The sequence below is a fragment of the Kogia breviceps genome, chromosome X (assembly GCF_026419965.1).
Source record: "Kogia breviceps isolate mKogBre1 chromosome X, mKogBre1 haplotype 1, whole genome shotgun sequence".
Classification (NCBI taxonomy): domain Eukaryota; kingdom Metazoa; phylum Chordata; class Mammalia; order Artiodactyla; family Physeteridae; genus Kogia; species Kogia breviceps.
This window is the reverse complement of record NC_081330.1, coordinates 98463474-98485097: the sequence shown is the minus strand read 5'-3', so window position 1 is coordinate 98485097 and position 21624 is coordinate 98463474. Positions and strand designations below refer to the sequence as shown.

The window sequence follows — 21624 nt, the reverse complement described above, 5'->3', positions numbered from 1 at the left end:
TTTCTCTTCTCACTCACATTTTCTTCACAAATTAGTTGTTAACATTTTCTCTATATAGGTTTAAATGGTTGTTTTCAAATGAAATTGTTCTTCAAAAGTTATCCCTTATCACTAGGATGGAGTTTACCCATTTAAAATTTGATTATGTGACATGAGCCCAGGGGAAGGCCTCTGTTCCTTTTCAGAGTAAACATACTACTACAGTTCCAAGTGTACATAGTTGGACTCTGAGTGGTTATACACATTGCACTCAATCCTAAAAGTTGAGCCAATCGAGGATTGCTTCAGCAGGATTGGATGTCAGGGGCACGCAAGTCATGTACCGAGTAGGAATCTCTTGACTCGCCTTTGAGAATCTTAATTCTGGCCAGGAAGGAATATTTTGAGGTCACTTAGCCTAAGGCTTAGATCTCAGCCAGTGCTACTCAACCACCTCCTCAGAGAAGAACAAACAAACAAACAAAAACTATAAGGTTTCCTTCTTATCTAAATGTACTCTTATAAAACAACTATACCCCAATTAGAAAAATGTACTCTTAACAAGTGCTGGTTATGCTGTTAATTCATATTGTTTAATGATGATAAGCCAATTCTCCTTTGGTGTATTTTCTGCTTTGAGTTTCTAAACCAGTGAAACAAAAGATGAAACAATATACTCTCTCTGGTCCCCTGCTACTCTCACAGCCTATGATTTTAAACACTGAGGTGTGGTCTCCTAATGCAGATAGAACCTGTCCTGACTGCTGCCCTGACCAGGTGGGCAGGCCTAGCGGCTTCCACAACCTTGAGCTTGGTTCTCAGTGAATACATATTTTCCAGTGTAGGTCTTGTGTTTAAAATCTGATAGGGAAGGAATTATGTCTTTCATATTCTTTCACTTAGTAATTTCACTTTATAAAATATTTTTCTGGGCTTCACTGGTGGCTCAGTGGTTAAGAATCCATCTGCCAATGCAGGGAACACAGGTTCGAGCCCTGAGCCTGGAAGATCCCACACACCGCGGAGCAACTAAGCCTGTGCGCTACAATTACTGAGCCTGCACTCTAGAGTCTGCGAGCCACAACTACTGAAGCCCGCAAGCCACAACTACTAAAGCTCATCCGCCTAGAGCCCGTGCTCCACAACAAGAGAAGCCACTGCAATGAGAAGCCCGCGCACTGCAAGGAAGAATAGCCCCCGCTCACCACAACTAGAGAAAGTCCGCACAGCAACGAAGACCCAACACAGCCAAAAATAAATAAATGAATGAATAAATAAAAATATTTTTTCAAAGGAAAATATTTATTTGTATAAAGACTTCTATGACATCAAAAAGTGAAAAAAAACCCCCACTAGGTATCTAACAGTGGAGGCATTTATAAGTCATTATAATTTAGTAACAGCAGAGAAAAATTATGCCATCATTAGAACTTATTTACGAAGACCTAGCAGAGGGCTTCCCTGGTGGCGCAGTGGTTGGGAGTCCGCCTGCCGATGCAGGGGACGCGGGTTAGTGCCCTGGTCTGGGAAGATCCCACATGCCGCGGAGCAACTAAGCCCGTGTGCTACAACTACTGAGCCTGCGAGCCACAACTACTGAAGCTCATCTGCCTAGAGCCTGTGCTCCGCAACAAGAGAAACCACTGCAATGAGAAGCCCACGCACTGCAACGAAGAGTAGCCCCCGCTCACTGTAACTAGAGAAAGCCCGCACAGCAATGAAGACCCAACACAGCCAAAAATAAATGAATGAATAAATAAAAATAAAATATTTTTTCAAAGGAAAATATTTATTTGTATGAAGACTTTTATGACATCAAAAAGTGAAAAAAAACCCACTAGGTATCTAACAATGGAGGCATTTATAAGTCATTATAATTTAGTAACAGCAGAGAAAAATTATGCCATCATTAGAACTTATTTACGAAGACCTAGCAGAGGGCTTCCCTGGTGGCGCAGTGGTTGGGAGTCTGCCTGCCAATGCAGGGGACGCGGGTTAGTGCCCCGGTCCGGGAAGATCCCACATGCCGCGGAGCGGCTGGGCCCGCGAGCCATGGCCACTGAGCCTGCAGGTCCAGAGCCTGTGCTCCGCAAAGGGAGAGGCCACAACAGTGAGAGGCCTGCGTACCATAAAAAAAAAAAAAAAAGACCTAGCAGAAACATGTAAAAATGCTTATTATATTATGTTAGGTTAAAAGAAAGATATATTTTGATTGTAACTACATAAAAAGTTATATGCAAATGGATAGTGATTAGAAAAGGATATGCAAAAATGAAAATTACAGTGCTAGGGTGATGGGATTATAGATGACTTTTTACTTTCCAAACTTTCTGCAGTGTGATGTTTCTATAATAAAAAGAGTTAAAATTTTGTGAAAGATGTACACTAACCAGTAATTTATAAAAATGACTTCTCTCTGAACTTAGTTGTTATAAACATACAATTAACTTTCAAAAATTACCACCTTAAAAAAGCAACTCAAACTTTCATAGCATGTCGATTTCCACCAAGAGCAGTAAAATAACTTTTTCTTTTTTTAAAAAAAGAGAAGTAAAATTGGTATGTTAACATGTTCAAGTTTACATACCAGAACTAGAAATCTAGGCAATGTTGCTGCCAAGATTTTTTTTTCTTTTCTGTATGTAAATGCTCAGTGATAAACTTAGAAATACTAAATCTGAGTATAATGGTCTAACTGTGACTTCAAGGAAACTGCCTCTTACTGTGCAGCAGAAACGTTTTCATATCAAATATGACACCCAAATACATTGACAAAATATATATTGCTTACCTCTTTGGCTCTCTGTACTGCATCACTCGGAGGATTCCTGATTTGTGGTGAAGATTTTGTGTTAATTTTGTCATATAGCTAAAAGCAAAGGAGAAAATCCAATCAACATTCATAATTCTTTGATAAATTCAGAGCTTCATATTTATTATTTCATTAAACAATATTTTCCCCTTAAAAAGGCAGGCTGATGATTTTAGTGGGATCTTCTTGTTAATGTCTTATTCATTCAAATGAAACTTGTTGGGATGAGTGCTATGCGTACCTTTTTAAAAATCATCAATATTTCAGTAATCACAGCATTTTTTCCCTCTGATAGAAGCAACATTTAATAAGATGAATACGGAGTAAAATGAAAGAATGCTTTCTGGCCAAGACACGTCTGAAGGAATTTTCACAGCAATCTAAATCTTGGGAAAGGGCAAACCCAACTCCTTCTAGGAAGGAATGCTCTCACGAAAGGTTTATACTTGTTTTACTAGGGCTGTTCATTAACAGTATCAGTGCTGGCATCCTTCAGCAAGAAATCAAGGACATAAACCTTTTTCCTTTTTAATTTGTAAATTCACAGAGTATGGGAAGAAACTGGAAAGAATCTATACTTTAAAAACTCCACAAATCTAAATGATCCAAAATTTAACTTTCTGAAGAAAATTCTTTAGAGAAAAATCTCTGTAGTGTAGAAGCACAATTAAAGTATTAATTTCTACTTCATAGAATGAAACATCTCATTCAGCTGTCTGCTTTGAAAAGTGAAAAGTTTAAAATGGTCTTGGCTAGCCGGCCACTTCTATTTCCTAACTTCTCTAAAATAAGTGGGGGGTTTTGGGGGTTGGTTTTGGTTCTGTTCTTTTTTCCTTTCCTACTATGCACAGCAGTGCTAGTGGAGAGGTCACATACCATAATATTCTTCAGATTACAGTTACACTTGTTTATACTGATGCAGGATAAAGCTTTATGACTTGTAAATGTTTGGGCCACACCATACATAAAAATTCCTAATGATTAACAGGCAGACAGATAAATAAAGCCTAATGATAGCAATGTGAAGATAGAGCAGTGACCATTTTAAAATGGTGGCACTAAGAAAGTACTACTAAATTAGAGGTTAAATAAATAGTATAAGTAGGCTAGTAAAATACACTCTATTTAAAATGTTATATAAACATTTAGGGAACTAGTGATATGTGGTTTGTTTATAGAAGTTTGCTCGAATCCCTGTAGAATACACATGGGCAGTCTCCATCCTCTGAATGACTTCCATCTCTAAAGATTGTAAATTTTGAAATTTGGAAACACCGAATATATTTTTCCATAGAAATAATGGTATATGCAGTGTAGGTTCCCAGACTAGTCTATAGAGATAAATGAAATACTGTACATATGCAATAAAAAGTAGGAGGGGAAAAAACCCAACCCCCCAAAAGGAATCATAAGTTAAAAAAACACATTTAAAATACCTAACACTTAAAAAATAGATATAGCCATCACCTGACATGTCATAATATTAATAATCAAACAAAATAAAAGACCTACATGGATAATTAAAAAGATTTTTAAAACTCTTAAATGCTGTTTGGGAAAAAGAAAGCAAATTTAATTTGAGGCTTTACAAGTTGATGGCACTATCATTTATAATGTCTTTATAATGCCTAATTTCACCACAAAAAGTTTTGCCTTTTTCTTGAACAAGGACTATTACTAATTCTACTTTCAAAATTTTCAATCATGATTAGGATTAGTTTCTATTTAAACATTTAATAAATGCACATTAGTTTTAACTCACAAAGCAACAAAAATTCCAAGCTCCCAGAATTGCTCTCACTCTATCACTGGAGACGTTTTATTTTTGGCTTGGTCTTATGATGCCAAGTATGGTTCCCTAAGTCTTATATCAGTGTGGTTTCTTGAGGACTTATAGCAGAATCAGCTGGAGTAGTTACTTAAATGTACAGATTTCTGGGCCCCACTGCAGATCTATTGAATCAGAATTTGAAATGGGGATCCAGAAATCTGTGCTTTAATAAACTTCTTAGATATCTGTAAATCTTATGCCCAGTACCAACTTTTGAGAATAGTTGTAGTAGTACAAATACTGACAACAATGATAATTGTTACTTTTATTGAGCACTTAGTAGATGCCAGTTACTAGTCAGAATTCTTAATATATATTCCCTCATTTAACCTCAGACAACCTTGTAATGTTGATATCCCTACTACTCCCACTTTATAGATGAGGAAACTAAGGCAGAGAGTAGCAAAGTGAGAACCAACGTTCTAGCTTTACAACAACTTCTCAGGTGGCATGCAGATAAGGCCCTGATCCAAGGAAAGTGCTCAGACCAAATTTCCCTCTGCTCCTTTGGTTTTGCCTGATCCAATTAATCACACATTCACCCAAAGTTCAATGGAACTAGTGGTGGGATGAGGGGGAGGTGAGATGCTTAATATGAAAGGCAGATACAGTAGGAAGGAATTAAATGAAGGGACCTTCTGCTTGAGGTGGGGACACTGGGCCCTGCCCCTCCAACTCCTAGGAAAGTGCAGGACTGGAGCAGTCAAGGCAGGCATTGGATGGAGTGGATGGTGTCCATGTGGTTAAGAATAGATGGTGAATTTCAACTGCCTGCTCATTAACCAAAAGAGTAATTAAGAACTGAGGCAGGAAGGGACAGGGAAGGGGCTTAATTTCATCATCAGTGGGAAGAAGTGACCCCTTGTTGATCCATCTATCCATCTAATATTTACTGAGGTCCTACCATGTACTAGGCAGTAGGTTCTATTCAATGGGGTTATGGAGAAGAAAAAGATGATAGTTGCTATGCTCAAAGAAGTCACAAATTCCAAAGACATGTATAACCAAAGGCCCAGGAACATATGCCATCTTGATCCCCCTGAGGACCTGAGAGTACTTGGGTCCCCAGCAATATCAACTAGGAAATATCTCAGTGAGCAGTCCCAAGTTGGGGACTATGTGGATGTGTATGCATGACATGCCAACCTTCATTCCCCTGCCCCCTGTTTCTGTGACTCTATCTTTGACTTAGGGATTCAAAATATTTTAGGGATACCCATAACAAATACAAACTGTTTGAGAGATATGGCAAAGTGTGTAAATAAAAAGTCATCAACAGAGAAAAGTTTGAATGCAATGTAACGTTTGTTTTAAAACAGTCGTCAGGACTATGCAGCTTTTCAACTTCTCATTCTTATGGGTCATCTTCATATTCTATGCTGCCTAGGAGATGCTATTCAGGACTCAAAGTTCAAATTCAGGTGGAGTTTTCCCAAGATCTGGAGGCAAGTGAGAGGTGGTGGTTGAGTTTTGAGAACAAAGGAAGGCTGCAGTTTCTCTTCCTTTATCACCCTTTATTGCCCGTCCCCCTTCTATCATATACAAAGAATTCTTAGAATGATGTGACTTTGGGACTTGGCCTGCTGTCTTGGACTTTCAGCTAAAGCCCAGAGCTAAGGCCAATAGGAAGTAAGTGGTCTGCTAGGAAGCTGCCAGACCATCCTTCCAGGGCTTGCTGAAAGGTAGCTAAAATGGTCCTTCCATGCTCACCCTAGCACCCCATTCTGCCTATAGTGACAGATGCTTGGAATCTGTAGAAGCTAAAGGACTGAGGCAAGGAAGCATTTGATTTTCCCTTCTCCTTCCTGTTGGGGAGGAAAGGAAAGGGAGTTGCTTCTTCCCTCATGCAAAGTGAAGGATGGTAGATGCTCCAGATGACCCATGTACACAAACTAGAGGTGCCAGCAAGGAGAGCTCACTATCTCATGCTCTGCAGGGATGCTTGCTGAGTTGCAGCAATTTACAAGGTCCCTCTTGGTGCACCTAGAAGAGCGCTGTGTGAGAGTCTTTGGAGTGGCTTGACATGTGGTGTTTGGGGTCTCAAGTGAAAAGAGCCTCTTTCCTGGTTGATGCCAGCGTGGGAGGACAACAGCAGGGCAGCCCACACTTGGAGTGTATTTTATGGCAAGACTGTGTTTCCCATGAGTCAAGGAGCTGCCTCAGAATGTAATCTGGCTGGAGCCATCTTGGCGGAACCCTGACCAAGAGGGTTGTCTGCACAGAGCAAGGGGACCCAGGAGTGGCCGTGGGGTCACAGCTGAAGGCAGGAGCTGAGAGTACTGCTGAGGCCAGCTGCAGAGTACATGATGATGCAGGAGCAACCCAGGACAGAGACAACATCTGGATACTTGCCACACCCTGGGCATTAACAGCCAAGAGGGCACTGGCTGCCTGAGGGACACGAGTACAGAACATGCTGTTTAAGTGGTTCTTTCTCTTTTCCATGATCAGACTCTTGAGTCCTTTGACATTCAGTAACAGCATGCAGCATGAGGCTGAGTACATAGTAGATGTTTAATAAATGTTTCTTAAAAAAATGAGTATTTAAATGGTACACAGGAACTGTAAATAGATATTGTTTTAAAAAAATCAGAGTAATATAAAAATAAACAGAGTAGGAATACTTATTTTACCTTGTTTCTTTAGGAACCAGGTATCACAGTATCTTCTGTCCTGCTTGCACAGTTAAAAACTGTCCCTCAAAATTAAGAAATACAGTTTGACCACATTTAATTCTTTTTTTTGCTATGTTTCAAGTCTGACTTCAAAAAATTTTCAAGGTAAAAAAGATCTTAGATATCAACATGATTCAATTCCTCCACTTTAAGAAGGAGAGAGCTGATGACCAGTGACATGAAGGGATGCACTCAGGGTCCTGCAGCCAGAGTAGCAGGGACTAGACTGGCTTCCTGATACGTGCTGTCCTTTCTCTCATACCAGAGTGTCTTGGCTTATATTAGAATTCAGTAACATGGTCTCATGCCAGGAAGACACCTTCAGCAAATATTCGGGAAAAGAACTGTAGAAAATGCCATTTATAGGCTGTAGGGAAAAAAAGTAACTAAATGTGATTTTTTAAAAAATAAATAAATTTATTTTTGGCTGCACTGGGTCTCCATTGCTGTGCGTGGGCTTTTCTCTAGTTGTGGCGAGCAGGAGCTACTCCGTTGCGGTGTGCGGGCTTCTCACTGCAGTGGCTTCTCTTGTTGCGGAGCACGGGCTCTAGGCGCGGTCTTCAGAAGTCATGGCACGCGGGCTGCAGTAGCTGTGGCTCGTGGGCTCTAGAGTGCAGGCTCGGTAGTTGTGGCGCACGGGCTTAGTTGCTCCGCGGCACGTGGGATCTTCCCGGACCAGGGCTTGAACCCGTGTCCCCTGAATTGGCAGGTGGATTCTTAACCACTGTGCCACCAGGGAAGTCCCTAAATGTGATTTGAAAGACATTAGGCAATCAACTACAAGCCTTGCCGTATTAAAGAATGTTAGAATCCTAATCCTTGCCTGGCCAGAAGATAAACATTTCAGGCTTTGTGGGCCATATGGACTCTGTCACAACCACTCAACCTTGCTATGTATGTGAAGGCAGCCATTAATAGTCCATAAATGAATGGGCATGGCTGGGTTCCAATAAAACTTTATTTACAAAAGCAAGTAGCTGGCTGGATTTGACCTGACAGCTGTAGTTGCCAACACTTGCTCTAGAAGCTCAAATTCAAGGCGAAGTGAAATGACAAAATATATTTCTGTTTGTTGTTTGCTTTCCTGCCTTCTGAAGATTTCAAGTGTATTTGTAAAGCTGAGGTGTAGAGGGTGAGGCAGAGGGAGGGAAGACTGTTAATAAATTATTCCTAGAGAGAAAACAAGAATGACTGTATTACTGTTTGTTTTCTCTTTCTAATGAATTATCGTTACCCAAGTTCAGCACTTTTTATTAAAACACACACACACACACACACACACACACACACACACACACACACACACACACAGAGCCCAAGGCAAAACGAGGAAATGTGAACAGCTGCAAGGGGAACAGACTCTTTCACGCTGTCTCACTAACAGACAGGCCTGCTCACTGCCAGTCTCTGGCGCTGGGTCAGATATGACCCCACACGGCTACACGGACATGCTTCATCTTTCTGTCTTAAGGAGTAGAAAAGCACAGTTCTGTTAAAAGGCCACATTCTGTATTTGGGATGGGTTGTTTTAAATAAAGCAGAATAAAGTTGGTGGTAATATTAAACTGAACTCTCCTGAGATTGTACTTTCAAACATAAGTTAACAAGTTAATGTCATTTTTTATTTACATTTAAAACACTAAATCAAGTTTCTTTTTTTTTTTTTAACCATACTCCATGGTACCTCACTTTCTTCTGATTTTTATCCTCAAATAGAAATCTTTGTTTTGCTCATAGTTTATATGCAGCACTTAGTGATATCAACATTTAAAATGGAGTGGTTGGTGGAGAACCTATAAAATTACTATCACCGGGTTATGTGTCCCACTAACTTTCTAGCACAGAGAAAACCAAATCTAAGGACCAGAATGTACTTAGTTGAGAAAGATTATAACTTTTGCAACTAGGCTACAGACATGAGCCAAATAATGAATGGGTTTGTAGAGTTTCTGGGAACACAGAAGTATATTAGCAACCATCATCTTACCACTTAAATCAAAGATACCAAAGAAGCTCCCTGCTGGAAAAGAATTAAAATTTTCAAGAGTCAAATATTTAGCTGCAAAGTATGTAATGAAATGTGTCTGTGATCCTAGTAAAAGATAATAACAGTGTTCACAAGTTTATATTGCACAACAATAATGGGAATTGAAATGACTTGCACTGGAAACATAGACTATCGTATTAAGAATTTCCTTACAGTTGCTGTGAAGAAGCTGGGTGATTAGGAACAAAGTTCCAGTATCACATCTTTTCAGTGAACCCAGCAGATCAGCTATTGATATCCAACAGTATTTTTTTTTTGTGTGTGTGTGTGATACGCGGGCCTCTCACTGTCATGGCCTCTCCCGTTGCGGAGCACAGGCTCCGCGGCCGTGGCTCACGGGCCCAATCGCTCCGCGGCACGTGGGACCTTCCCAGACCGGGGCACGAACCCGTGTCACCTGCATCGGCAGGTGGACTCTCAACCACTGCGCCACCAGGGAAGCCCTCCAATAGTATTTTAAAAAATATATTTGAAATCTGGAAAAATGTTAAGGAAAGGTGATTTAATACTAAAATATAAGGAACTGATATTCAACTACTGCACTGAAGCCAGTTTTCTGAAGCTAGAGATCAGAGAAAATCTTCTGAGATCTAAAAATCTATCTTTCCTGCTCAAGTTTATATATAAACTTACTGTCTTTAGGTTAGAAATATGGAAATGCCCTTTCAACAATCTTTAGTGTCATTAAACACGACATAGTCACAAAATGAAAAGACAATCTACTGAATGGGATAAAATATTTGCAAATGATATGACTGATAAGGGGCTAATATCCAACATTTATAAATAGTTCACACAATTCAACATCAAAAGCAAACAAACAAACAAACAAAAACACAACTCAATTAAAAAATGGGCAGAAGAACTGAATAGACATTTCATTTTTCCAAAGAGGGAATGCAGACGACCAACGGGCACACAAAAAGATACTCAGAATCACTAATCATCAGGGAAATGCAAATAAAAACCACAATGAGGTATCACCTCACACCTGTCAGAATGGCTGTCATCAAAAAGATAAGAAATAACAAGTGTTGGCGAGGATGTGGAGGAAAGGGAACCCTCGTACACTGTTGGTGGGGATGTAACTTGGTGTAGCCACTGTGGAAAACAGTATGGAGGTTTCTCAAAAAACTAAAAATACAACTACCATATGATATGACCCAGCAATTCCATTCCTGGGTATATATCTAAAAAAAAAAAAACACTAATTGGACAAGCTACATGCACCCCAATATTGATAGCAGCAACATGGATGGAAATGGAGGGCATTATGCTAAGTGAAATAAGTCAGAGAAAGACAAACACTGTATGATATCACTTATAGGTGGAATCTAAAAAATAAAACAGGGGCTTCCCAGGTGGCACAGTGGTTAAGAATCTGCCTGCAAATGCAGGGGACACAGGTTCAAGCCCTGGTTTGGGAAGATCCCACATGCTGTGGAGCAACTAAGCCCGTGCGCCAAAACTACTGAGCCTGCGCTCTAGAGCCCGCGAGCCACAAATACTGAAGCCCGCGCGCCTAGAGTCCGTGCTCCGCAACAAGAGAAGCCACAGCAATGAGAAGTCCACGCACTGCAATGAAGAGTAGACCCCACTTGCGGCAACTAGAGAAAGCCCGCAGGCAGCAACAAAGACCCGACGCAGCCAAAAATAAATAAATAAATAAAAATAAAATAAAAAGTAAAACAAACTAGTGAATATAACAAAAAAGAAATAGACACACAGATATAGAGGACGAACTGGTGATTACCAGTGGGGAGAGGGAACGGGAAGAGGGGCAATATAGGGGAAGATGATTAAGAGGTACAAATTAATAGGTTTAAAATAAGCTATAAGGATATATTGTACAACACAGGGAATATAGTCAGTACTTTATAATAACTATGGAGTATAACCTTTAAAAATTGTGAATCACTAATTGTATACCTATAACATATAATATTATATGGCAACTATACTTCAATCTAAAAAAATGACATACTACAAACTTGGAAAAGGGCAGTATATTTAACAGTGGTTTAAAGACTGTGTGATGGGAAACATTAAGTGTGAAAGAAACACACTATAAAATTTAAAATGGCATTTAAAAATATTTAAGGAACTACAATTAAACTTTGGGAAGAACTTATATAACCTGTCCATCTAGCAAATCTAAGAACGATTATGCACCATTGGGATATTATGATTTAGAAAAAGAAATTAAATCACCTAGGGCATCATTCTCTTACAGGATAAAAAATGCCTATTCTATCAGCGCTAAAAATTGTTTTGCCTAAAAATTTATATTCTGTAAAATTTCTAAAAATCAATTCAATTAAAATAATTGAAGAAAGCACTCAAACATTAGTCATGCAGATGACTCTCCATCTGAATGGAGTTAACGTACTCCATTCATTTGAAGAGTGTACTTTCATTATTTGAACATTATCTTTCACAATTTGTACTATGTGCTAACTTTCCCTCTAAAAGTTCAGAAAACATGGAAATAGCTAAATTTTATAAATCTTAGACTAAATTTGTTTCTCACCTTAAAAAGAAGTGTATCAAATCCACAAATCTAGTGATGATAATAAAGTAGCAGGAGTCCCAACTTGGAATTTAGATTTTTCCTAGAGAAAGGTTCAGGGCTGCTACCAATACTATGGCCCAGTTCATACTGGGTAATGAGAGGTAGAAATGGATATCCGATGGACTGCATTTAGTGGCCAATAAGAATGTTGCTGGAAGCCGTTGGGTTAGATGTCCCAGGAAAGCTTTAACCTAAGAGTATAGCAGTGAAATGCTAGCTTAGATCAAGTTTTAGACAATCATGATGGGGTATATACCCTTTCAAGTCTTAAGAAGGGGCTTAGCTGGCCTAGTAATATACTACTCTACCTAAATCCATTATGAAAGTTTTCTTCTGATGGCCAATAGGAAATTAAAAATCAGTATATCTGGGCCATTTTAAGATTTCCTGAAAGGGTTGCAAAATATGTTGGATCTTGACAGCAAAATAACCCTAAGGAGGCCCTTGTTTGGTTTAGGTTTTACTTTTCTGTGTACAGAGCTGCTTTTGTTTCAATCCCATTAGAACATAGCTCTTAAAGGGATTTATTTTTGAATCCAAGAAATTAAGACCTGCTTGACCTTCTAGTTCAATCTAAAAAGACTGTCGGTGGCCTAACAGCATAGGCCACTGTGCTGGATTTCTGGTCAGTTGGCAGCTCTTTCTGAGAAACTCAAACACTGGCCTCAGATGACCTGTCTTGACTGTTCTCTAGGCTTTTTTCAGTTGGCAAATAACTCTAAAATGAAGCCTTGTAAGAAACAAATCATAATGCCTATCCTTGAGCAAGCAAAAGAAAGCATGAGGAAAAACAACCAGTTAGATGATACAGGCAGGCTTCATTTTGCTTTTAATTAAATCTTATGAAATAGGGCACATTTGAATACTAGATCTAAGAGTTTGCCCAAATGTGAGAAATTTCACTATGATAGAAATTTCTTTTCCATTTAAAAAAACCACTAAAAATTTTAAAAAGTGTTAAAACCTCATTTCCTAAGGTGTTCTTCTGAAGCATCTACATTAATAGTTAAATAATATTTACAGTAAATGAATATCCTATTATTAATTTGCCACTTTAAAAGAAAACATTTGCATTAGGGGTATCATATGATATGCAGTTACTGAGGCAATTCAATAAGTTTTGACTTAGGGTATGAATTATTTGTATAAACAAACACCAAGCATTTGTATAAGTAGCTGTAGCAAAAATGAATTTCTGTTGTGGAAAGTTAAAAGAGAACAAAAAAGACAGTTTGGCAGAAGTGGTTTTACGAAATAATGTTTGAAGGACCACAAAGAGAAGAAAGCAACGATGTTCTTGGATGTGAATGCTGCAAGCCAACCCCATCGAACATTCTTCAACTGAGCATATCACATTCCTTTCTGGGGGGGAACCCCCCCTCTTTTCCTTGAGAATAGCATGAAGAAGAATCAGAGCTTGCTGCACTCGGAAGGCTTTTTGAACATTCCTCTGCCTTCCGGTAAAGTTGACTATGGTGCTATAAAAAGAGAAGGGCACTCAGTGGGAAACACTTGTACTGGGGACAGCTGATTCTTGGTATTTTAGAGTAAACTCCAATCACTGTTTTAAGAAGTAATTCACCTGAACAAATAAGGGAATGAGAGGGACTGCTGTAGTTAATAATAGTTTCAGTGAAAATCACACATTCCTTTCACAAAGATGTATATCATAGGAGACCAGATAGAGCAATTGCCTGGGGATGAAACTAAGGCTGAATTCCCTACTACTGGATAGTTTTATTTAGAGAATTTGGCTTTTCCTAGTATATAACTGTCTACCATAAAACACTGATATTGGGTGAATGGATAAACAAAATGTGGTACATATATAAGATGGATTATTTTTCAGTCTTTAAAAGGAAGGAAATTCTGATACATACTACAACATGGATGAACCTTTGAGGACATTATGTTAGGTGAAATAAGCTAGTCACAAAAGAACAAATAAGGTATGATCCCACTTATATGAGGAACCTACAGCTGTCAAATTCCTTGAGACAGAAAGTAGAATGGTGGCTGCCAGGGGCTAAGGAGAGGAGGAAATGGTGAGTTGCTGTTTAGTGGGTGCAGTTTCAGTTGGGGAAGCTGAAAAAAGTTCTGGAGATGGATGGTGGTGATGGTAGCACAACAACGTGAATGTACTTAATTCCACCAAATGGTACACTTAAAAATGCTTAAAGTGGTATATTTTATGTTATGTATATTTTACCACAGTAAAGAGACCAAAAAAGTGGAAATTATGTCATATAAAATCTGCCAGGAAGGTGTGAATTGGGGGAAATGACTATGCATTTGAATATAGAAGAAATGAACTAAAAGAATAAACTAAAACATGTTGCTTTGCAAAGATGCCCCCTCCCTTACTGAAAAATACATACAATTATGTAATTCATAATGTTTTTAAACAAAAAAGAGACAATTTGGACTTCTTTCACAAGTCACAACCACACATTGGTTAATAAAACAGTTCTTGGGAGAGAAAAACAAATTTAACATTTTAAAGTCAATGAACTTTAAAATGATAAATTTTAAAGGTAAATTCTTAGCAATAAAGCTAAATGTTGAGATGGGGAAATCAGTGTAATGATGCTGTGAAATCTACTGGGATGATCCCTTCAGTGGGCTTTGGGCACTGCAGAGAGTAGGCAGCTTGGCTTTGCTAGATTGGTGTTAGGACACAGGGACAATGCCAGGAGACACTGGAAACTGCTGTCATAGTGTCATACAAATGATATTTTGGGATGATCCACAGTATACTATAACCCATAGCACATGGAAGGAACTTGCAACAGTGCTTTACCTTAAAATAATGCAAAAAGGGTAAAATAAATTTTTTAAAATAAAAATACATTACTTCTCATTTTTTAACTTTTAAAAGCTTTACTGAGTATCGTTTATAAACTGTACAGTCTGCACACTGTAAGTGTACAGTTTGATGACTTTCAGTAAATTCATACAGCTGTACAACCATCACCTCAATCCAGTTTTAGAATATTTTCTTCATCCTCAAGTGCTCTTGTGTTGTATCTTAGAACGCTTTGCTTAACCCAAAGTAATGAAGATTTACTCCTTATATTTTCTTCTAAAATTTTTTATAGTTTTCAGCTTACAATTTCCATCTTGTGGAAATCTTTGTGTAATGGTGTGAGGTAAGGGTCTAAGTTTATTTCTTTGCATATGGATAACCAATTGTTCCTGCACCATGTTTAAAAAAAGCACTATCCCCTCCCCACTGAATTACCCTGGCACCTTTGTTGAAAATCAGCTGGCCATGAATGAGGGTTTATTTCTGAATGCTATGATCCTTATGTCTATCCTTATACCAATACCATACTATTTTCATTACTGTAGCTTTATAACAAGCTTTGAAGTCAGTTCTCTAGCTTTGTCTTTTTACAAAATTGTTTTTGGCATTTCCATATAAACTGTAGGATCAGATTGTCAACTTCTATTTAAAAAATTCTGCTGGGATGCTGATAAGGACTGCATTGAATCTATAGCTCAATATGAAGAAAACTTCCATCTTAACAATATTGAATCCTCCAATCCAACATTTTATCTCTCTCCATTTATTTAGATCTTCCTTTCTTTCAGTAACAGTTACAGTTTTCAATGTATGAGTCCTATACTTCTTTTGATTAATTAACTAAGTATTTTATCCTTTTCAATGGTATTGTGAATATTTTTTAAAATTTTATTTTCACATTATTTGTTGCTTATATATAAAAGTACAGTTAATTTTTGTATGTTGATCTTGTATCCTGCAATGTTGCTAAACTTGCCTATTAGTTCTAGTAGATTTTTTTGTAGTGTCCTTAGGATTTTTTACATGCAAGACTATATCTCTGTGAGAATATGGTTTTACTTCTTCTTTTCCAATCTGCATGCCTTGAATTTCTTTTTCTTGCTTTACTGCACTGGCCAGAACCTCCATAACAATGTTGAATAGAAGTGGTAATAGTGAACAATCCTTGCTTTGTTTCTAGTTATATTACTTTTCTATTGCTGCGTAACAAATGACCATATTCTTAGTAGCTTATTTTTTTCCTTTAAGTTTATTGATATTTACATTAAGAATGAAGAAAAACTACTTTGAAGATATTTAGGACATATAATATTTCTAGCTCTCTTTATTTAAGGAATTTTTGTTTCATGTGATACTTTCCTATTGACAGTAATACTTCAATACTCTGATGGAAACAGACATGGGAGTTTTTGCCCATCCAGTTAGAAACAGTGGAACGAGAGACCCCCATATCCAAAGCAAGCTTCAGGGTACTTCAATCTCCAGCCCCAGGAAGCAGGTAGCACAAGGACCACCACCACTGCCCTACTACCCAGATGGTTTCATATTTGCTGAAGTTCACTCTTTAAGACTACATGGTCAATAGATGCAGAGAAAGCTTTCGACAAAATTCAACACCCGTTTATGATAAAAACCCTCCAGAAAGTAGGCAAAGAGGGAACTTTCCTCAACATAATAAAGGCCATATATGACAAACCCACAGCCAACATTGTCCTCAATGGTGAAAAACTGAAATCATTTCCACTAAGAGCAGGAACAAGACAAGGTTGCCCACTCTCACCACTATTATTCAACATAGTTTTGGAAGTTTTAGCCATAGCAATCAGAGAAGAAAAAGAAATAAAAGGAATCCAAATAGGAAAAGAAGAAGTAAAGCTGTCACTGTTTGCAGATGACATGATACTATACATAGAGAATCCTAAAGGTGCTATCAGAAAACTACTAGAGCTAATCAATGAATTTGGTAAAGTAGCAGGATACAAAATTAATGCTCAGAAATCTCTTGCATTCCTATACACTAATGATGAAAAATCTGAAAGAGAGATTAAGGAAACACTCCCATTTACCACTGCAACAAAAAGAATAAAATATCTAGGAATAAACCTACCTAAGGAGACAAAAGACCTGTATGCAGAAAATTATAAGACACCGATGAAAGAAATTAAAGATGATACAAACAGATGGAGAGATATGCCATGTTCTTGGATTGGAAGAACAACATTGTGAAAATGACTCTACTACCCAAAGCAATCTATAGATTCAGTGCAATCCCTATCAAACTACCACTGACATTTTTCACAGAACTAGAACAAAAAATTTCACAATTTGTATGGAAACACAAAAGACCCTGAATAGCCAAAGAAATCTTGAGAAAGAAAAACAGAGCTGGAGGAATCAGGCTCCCCGACCTCAGACTATACTACAAGGCTACAGTAATCAAGACAGTATGGTACTGGCACAAAAACAGAAATATAGGTCAATGGAACAGGATAGAAAGCCCAGAGATAAGCCCATGCACCTATGGTAACCTTATCTTTGATAAAGGAGGCAAGAATATACAGTTGAAAAAAGACAGCCTCTTCAATAAGTGGTGCTGGGAAAACTGGACAGCTACATGTAAAAGTATGAAATTAGAACACTCCCTAACACCATACACAAAAATAAACTCAAAATGGATTAAAGACCTAAATGTAAGGCCAGACACTATCAAACTCTTAGAGGAAAACACAGGCAGAACACTCTATGACATAAATCACAGCAAGATCCTTTTTGACCCACCTCCTAGAGAAATGGAAATAAAAACAAAAATAAACAAATGGGACCTAATGAAACTTAAAAGCTTTTGCACAGCAAAGGAAACCATCAACAAGACCAAAAGACAACCCTCAGAATGGGAGAAAATATTTGCAAATGAAGCAACTGACAAAGTATCAATCTCCAAAATTTACAAGCAGCTCATGCAGCTCAATATCAAAAAAAACAAACAACCCAATCCAAAAATGGGCAAAAGAACTAAATAGACATTTCTCCATAGAAGATACACAGATTGCCAACAAACACATGAAAGAAGGCTCAACATCATTAATCATTAGAGAAATGCAAATCAAAACTACAATGAGATATGTCACACAGGTCAGAATGGCCATCATCAAAAAATCTATGAACAATAAATGATGGAGAGGGTGTTGGAGAAAAGGGAACCTTCTTGCACTGTTGGTGGGAATGTAAATTGATACAGCCACTATGGAGAACAGTATAGAGGTTCCTTAAAAACCTAAAAATAGAACTACCATACGATCCAGCAATCCCACTACTGGGCATATACCCTGAGAAAACCATAATTCATAATGAGTCATGTACCACAATGTTCATTGCAGCTCTATTTACAATAGCCAGGACATGGAAGCAACCTAAGTGTCCATTGACAGATGAATGGATAAAGAAGATGTGGCACATATATACAATGGAATATTACTCAGCCATAGAAAGAAATGAAGTTGAGTTATTTGTAGTGAGGTGGATGGACCTAGAGTCTGTCATACAGAGTGAAATAAGGCAGAAAGAGAAAAACAAATACCATATGCTAACACATATATATGCAATCTAAGAAAAAAAATGTTCATGAAGAACCTAGGGGCAAGATGGGAATAAAGACACAGACCTACTAGAGCATGGACTTGAGGATATGGGGAGGGGGAAGGGTAAGCTGTGACAAAGTGAGAGAGTGGCATGCACATATATACACTACCAAATGTTAAATAGATAGCTAGTGGGAAGCAGCCGCATAGCACAGGGAGATCAGCTCGGTGCTTTGTGATCACCTAGAGGGGTGGGATAGGGAGGGTGGGAGGGAGGGAGATGCAAGAGAGAAGAGATATGGGAACATATGTATATGTATAACTGATTCACTTTGTTATAAAGCAGAAACTAACACACCATTGTAAAGCAATTATACTCCAATAAAGATGTTAAAAAAAAGAGAAAGTAATTGAGTTTAAGATATGACTTAATTTTCTTTCTCAAATCCTCAGATCTAAAATTTCTCTTCTGATGAAGTTTCAACAGATATGTTAGAATTTTTCTTCAGAGTTGTTTGTGGGGGTGGTGTTCTTAGAATTTAATTTTATATTCACAGATCAAGTACCTACCCACTCCTAGTTAAGCAAAGAAACACATATATTACAAAGTTTCATTCTGCACATCTCTGAGAATGGCAGCATATTCCGTAAGGAGGTGAGGGGTGGGTCCCAGATGGAAGATAATGCCATGGATGGAAAACATGACACTTCATAAGCAAAAGTGGTAGGACTCAGCATATGATGTGAGGTTAGCCTTTTGAATGAACTTATTTTAAAAGTGCAACTGAGGACTTCCCTGGTGGCCCAGTGGTTAAGAATCCGCCTGCCAATGCAGGGGACATGGGTTCAAGCCTTGGTCCAAGAAAATTCCACATGTTGTGGAGCAACCAAGCCTACACTCCACAACTACTGAGCCCCTGCGCCTAGAGCCCTTGCTCCGTGGCAAGAGAAGCCACTGCAGTGAGAATCCCGCTCATTGCAACAAAGAGTAGCCCCTGCTCGTCGTAACTAGAGGAAGCCTGCGCACAGCAATGAAGACCCAATGCAGCCAAAAATAAATAAATAAAAAAAATTTTTTTTTAAAGAAAGTGCAACTGAAAGAAGTAGCACAAGGGAATTGTGGAAAGCAGGTGTGGGTGATAGATGTGTTTTGTATCTTGATTGGGGTAACAATAACATGACTCTTATGCATTTGTAAACACTCATAGAACTGTATACCAGAGAGTGAACTGTACTGTATATAAATTTCAAAATGTAATCAGCATCATCCCCCATAAAAGTAATATACACTCATTGTCAAATATTTGGAAAACAGAAATACAATGTTATACACCATTCAAGATACTGGATGTTAATGTACCAGAGTACAAAAGGCTTATTGATATGGTTTCAGATTCCACATTGGAAATAACCTTTAAGAAACTACCATGCTACAAGGTTTGGTGTAGTGACAAAAAAGAATACCCACTATTAATGGAAACGGCTATTAAAATACTCCTATCTTTTCCAGCTTCAAAAAAAAGACTACATGGGACCCTGAGAAGGTACCAGTAGCTCAGCCTCTGAAGGTCCTCAAATAGGCCTTATTATTCCAGACATATAAGTGCTAATCGACCAGACTACAGATTTATGGGTAACTTAGCTTTGGCATTTCCTGACTGGTAACCTATTTAAACATCCAAACTTAACACTGTATCAGCTTACTTCTCAGACCCCAAATTGCTCAAAAACATCAAATTATTGCAGAAGTTTCATTTTTTCCCTTTTAGGAAGCTTCTGAGTTCTAAAAATAAGCTATTCCCAAACATGACCACTAATTTAATATCATCTTAAAAAAAGCAAAATAGTAAATCAAGAGTTGTAGTTTTCTGGTGTTAACTCCAGGTCAGATAGAAAAACTCTCTAACTCTCCCTAAAAAGCAGAAAAGTCATAATAAAGATGTGAATAATATAAAATATGGAGGATTAAGGACATCAATTTATTTCTAATGCAATATTTTAAAATATTATTCTATTATAAAAATTGCTTATAAATTAATATAAAACTGCTAAATTAAGTTGCTATTGCAGTTAGTTTTTGCTTTATTAATCTAATCACCGATTATTTTTTAGGACTTCTCAGAAAAATGATCTTAATTAAGTGGGGGCATCACATTTACCATGGAAACAGCAGTCTGTAACAAACGCTAACAGCTGCTCAGAGGTATGACAGATGGTGGGTGAATGTTTAAAACTTAGCTGTCAAAGTTTGGCAGAGAGAAATAAATGTGTAATTTAACAATGTTTTGTAACATTGTTAACTTACAAAATAAACATTAATTCTGTAATAGGAAAATTTCTACAAAAACTTAATAAGACTGAGAATCACCACCAAATAACATTTGCAAAATACTTTTTATCTGGAAAAAAACTCTTGATTTTTCAGCCCATCAAAAACACCTCTATCATCTCACCATCCAACGTTATCACGCAGAAGTTCCAAAACTGATTCAAAATATTAGTAAAAGACATAATTACACTTTAACACCAATTCCCAAGAAAGCCTAATTAATGAACGACAGGGTAACGTTTCATTATTTTAGATTTGATTTTTGTAATCTGCACTCATACTTGAAAAATCAATTCTAGGCAAAATTAGTTTTCCATGCTCTCCTGGGCTGAATATTTTCCCCTCAAAATTCATGTTGATCCAGAATCTCAGAATGTGACCTTATTTGGAAATCAGGTCTTTGCGGATGTAATTAATTAAGACGAGGTCATACTGGATTACAGCGGGTCCTAAATCCAATGACTAATGTCCTTATAAAGAAGGCCATGTGAAGACATATAGAATAGAATCACACACATACAGAGGAGAATGCCATGTGAAGATGGAGTCAGAGACTGGAATAATGAAGCCAAAGAACACCAAGGATTGCAGGCAACTACCAGAGCTGGAAGAGGCAAGGAAGGATTCTTCCCTGGAGACTTAGAGGGAGCATGGCTCTGCTGACACCTGATTTAAGACTTCTAGCCTCCAGAACTGTAAGAGAATATAATTTATCTTAAGCCACCCCGTTTGTGGCAGCTTCAGTAAACATACTCCAAATTGTATTTTATTAAAATTGATCTATATCTTTCATATACAGACCATCACTGTACCACTGCTTTTAATTTTTGGAAGTAGATATATTGGAACAAGCTGGACCAAGCACACTTCTTCCTCAAGCCTCTATTTCTCCCCACAAAATGAGAAGCAGCATATGTGTGCCAGGTAGAACTGGTTGAATAGCAAATATTTAGACATTCTAGGACTATTTCTAACTACAGATTATACTAGATGTG

General features: G+C 37.9%; 1 protein-coding gene across 19 annotated transcripts in view; it reads right to left on the bottom strand.

Moving 5' to 3' along the window:
• The window catches only part of CASK (calcium/calmodulin dependent serine protein kinase), a 401244-nt gene that overhangs the window by 71429 nt on the left and 308191 nt on the right, over positions 1–21624 (bottom strand). For all 19 annotated transcript variants that reach the window (XM_067022830.1, XM_067022831.1, XM_067022834.1 and 16 more), the window contains one exon: positions 2771–2848. In XM_067022830.1, coding sequence (XP_066878931.1) covers positions 2771–2848 — 78 coding nt within the window. The remainder of the gene's footprint in view (positions 1–2770; positions 2849–21624) is intronic.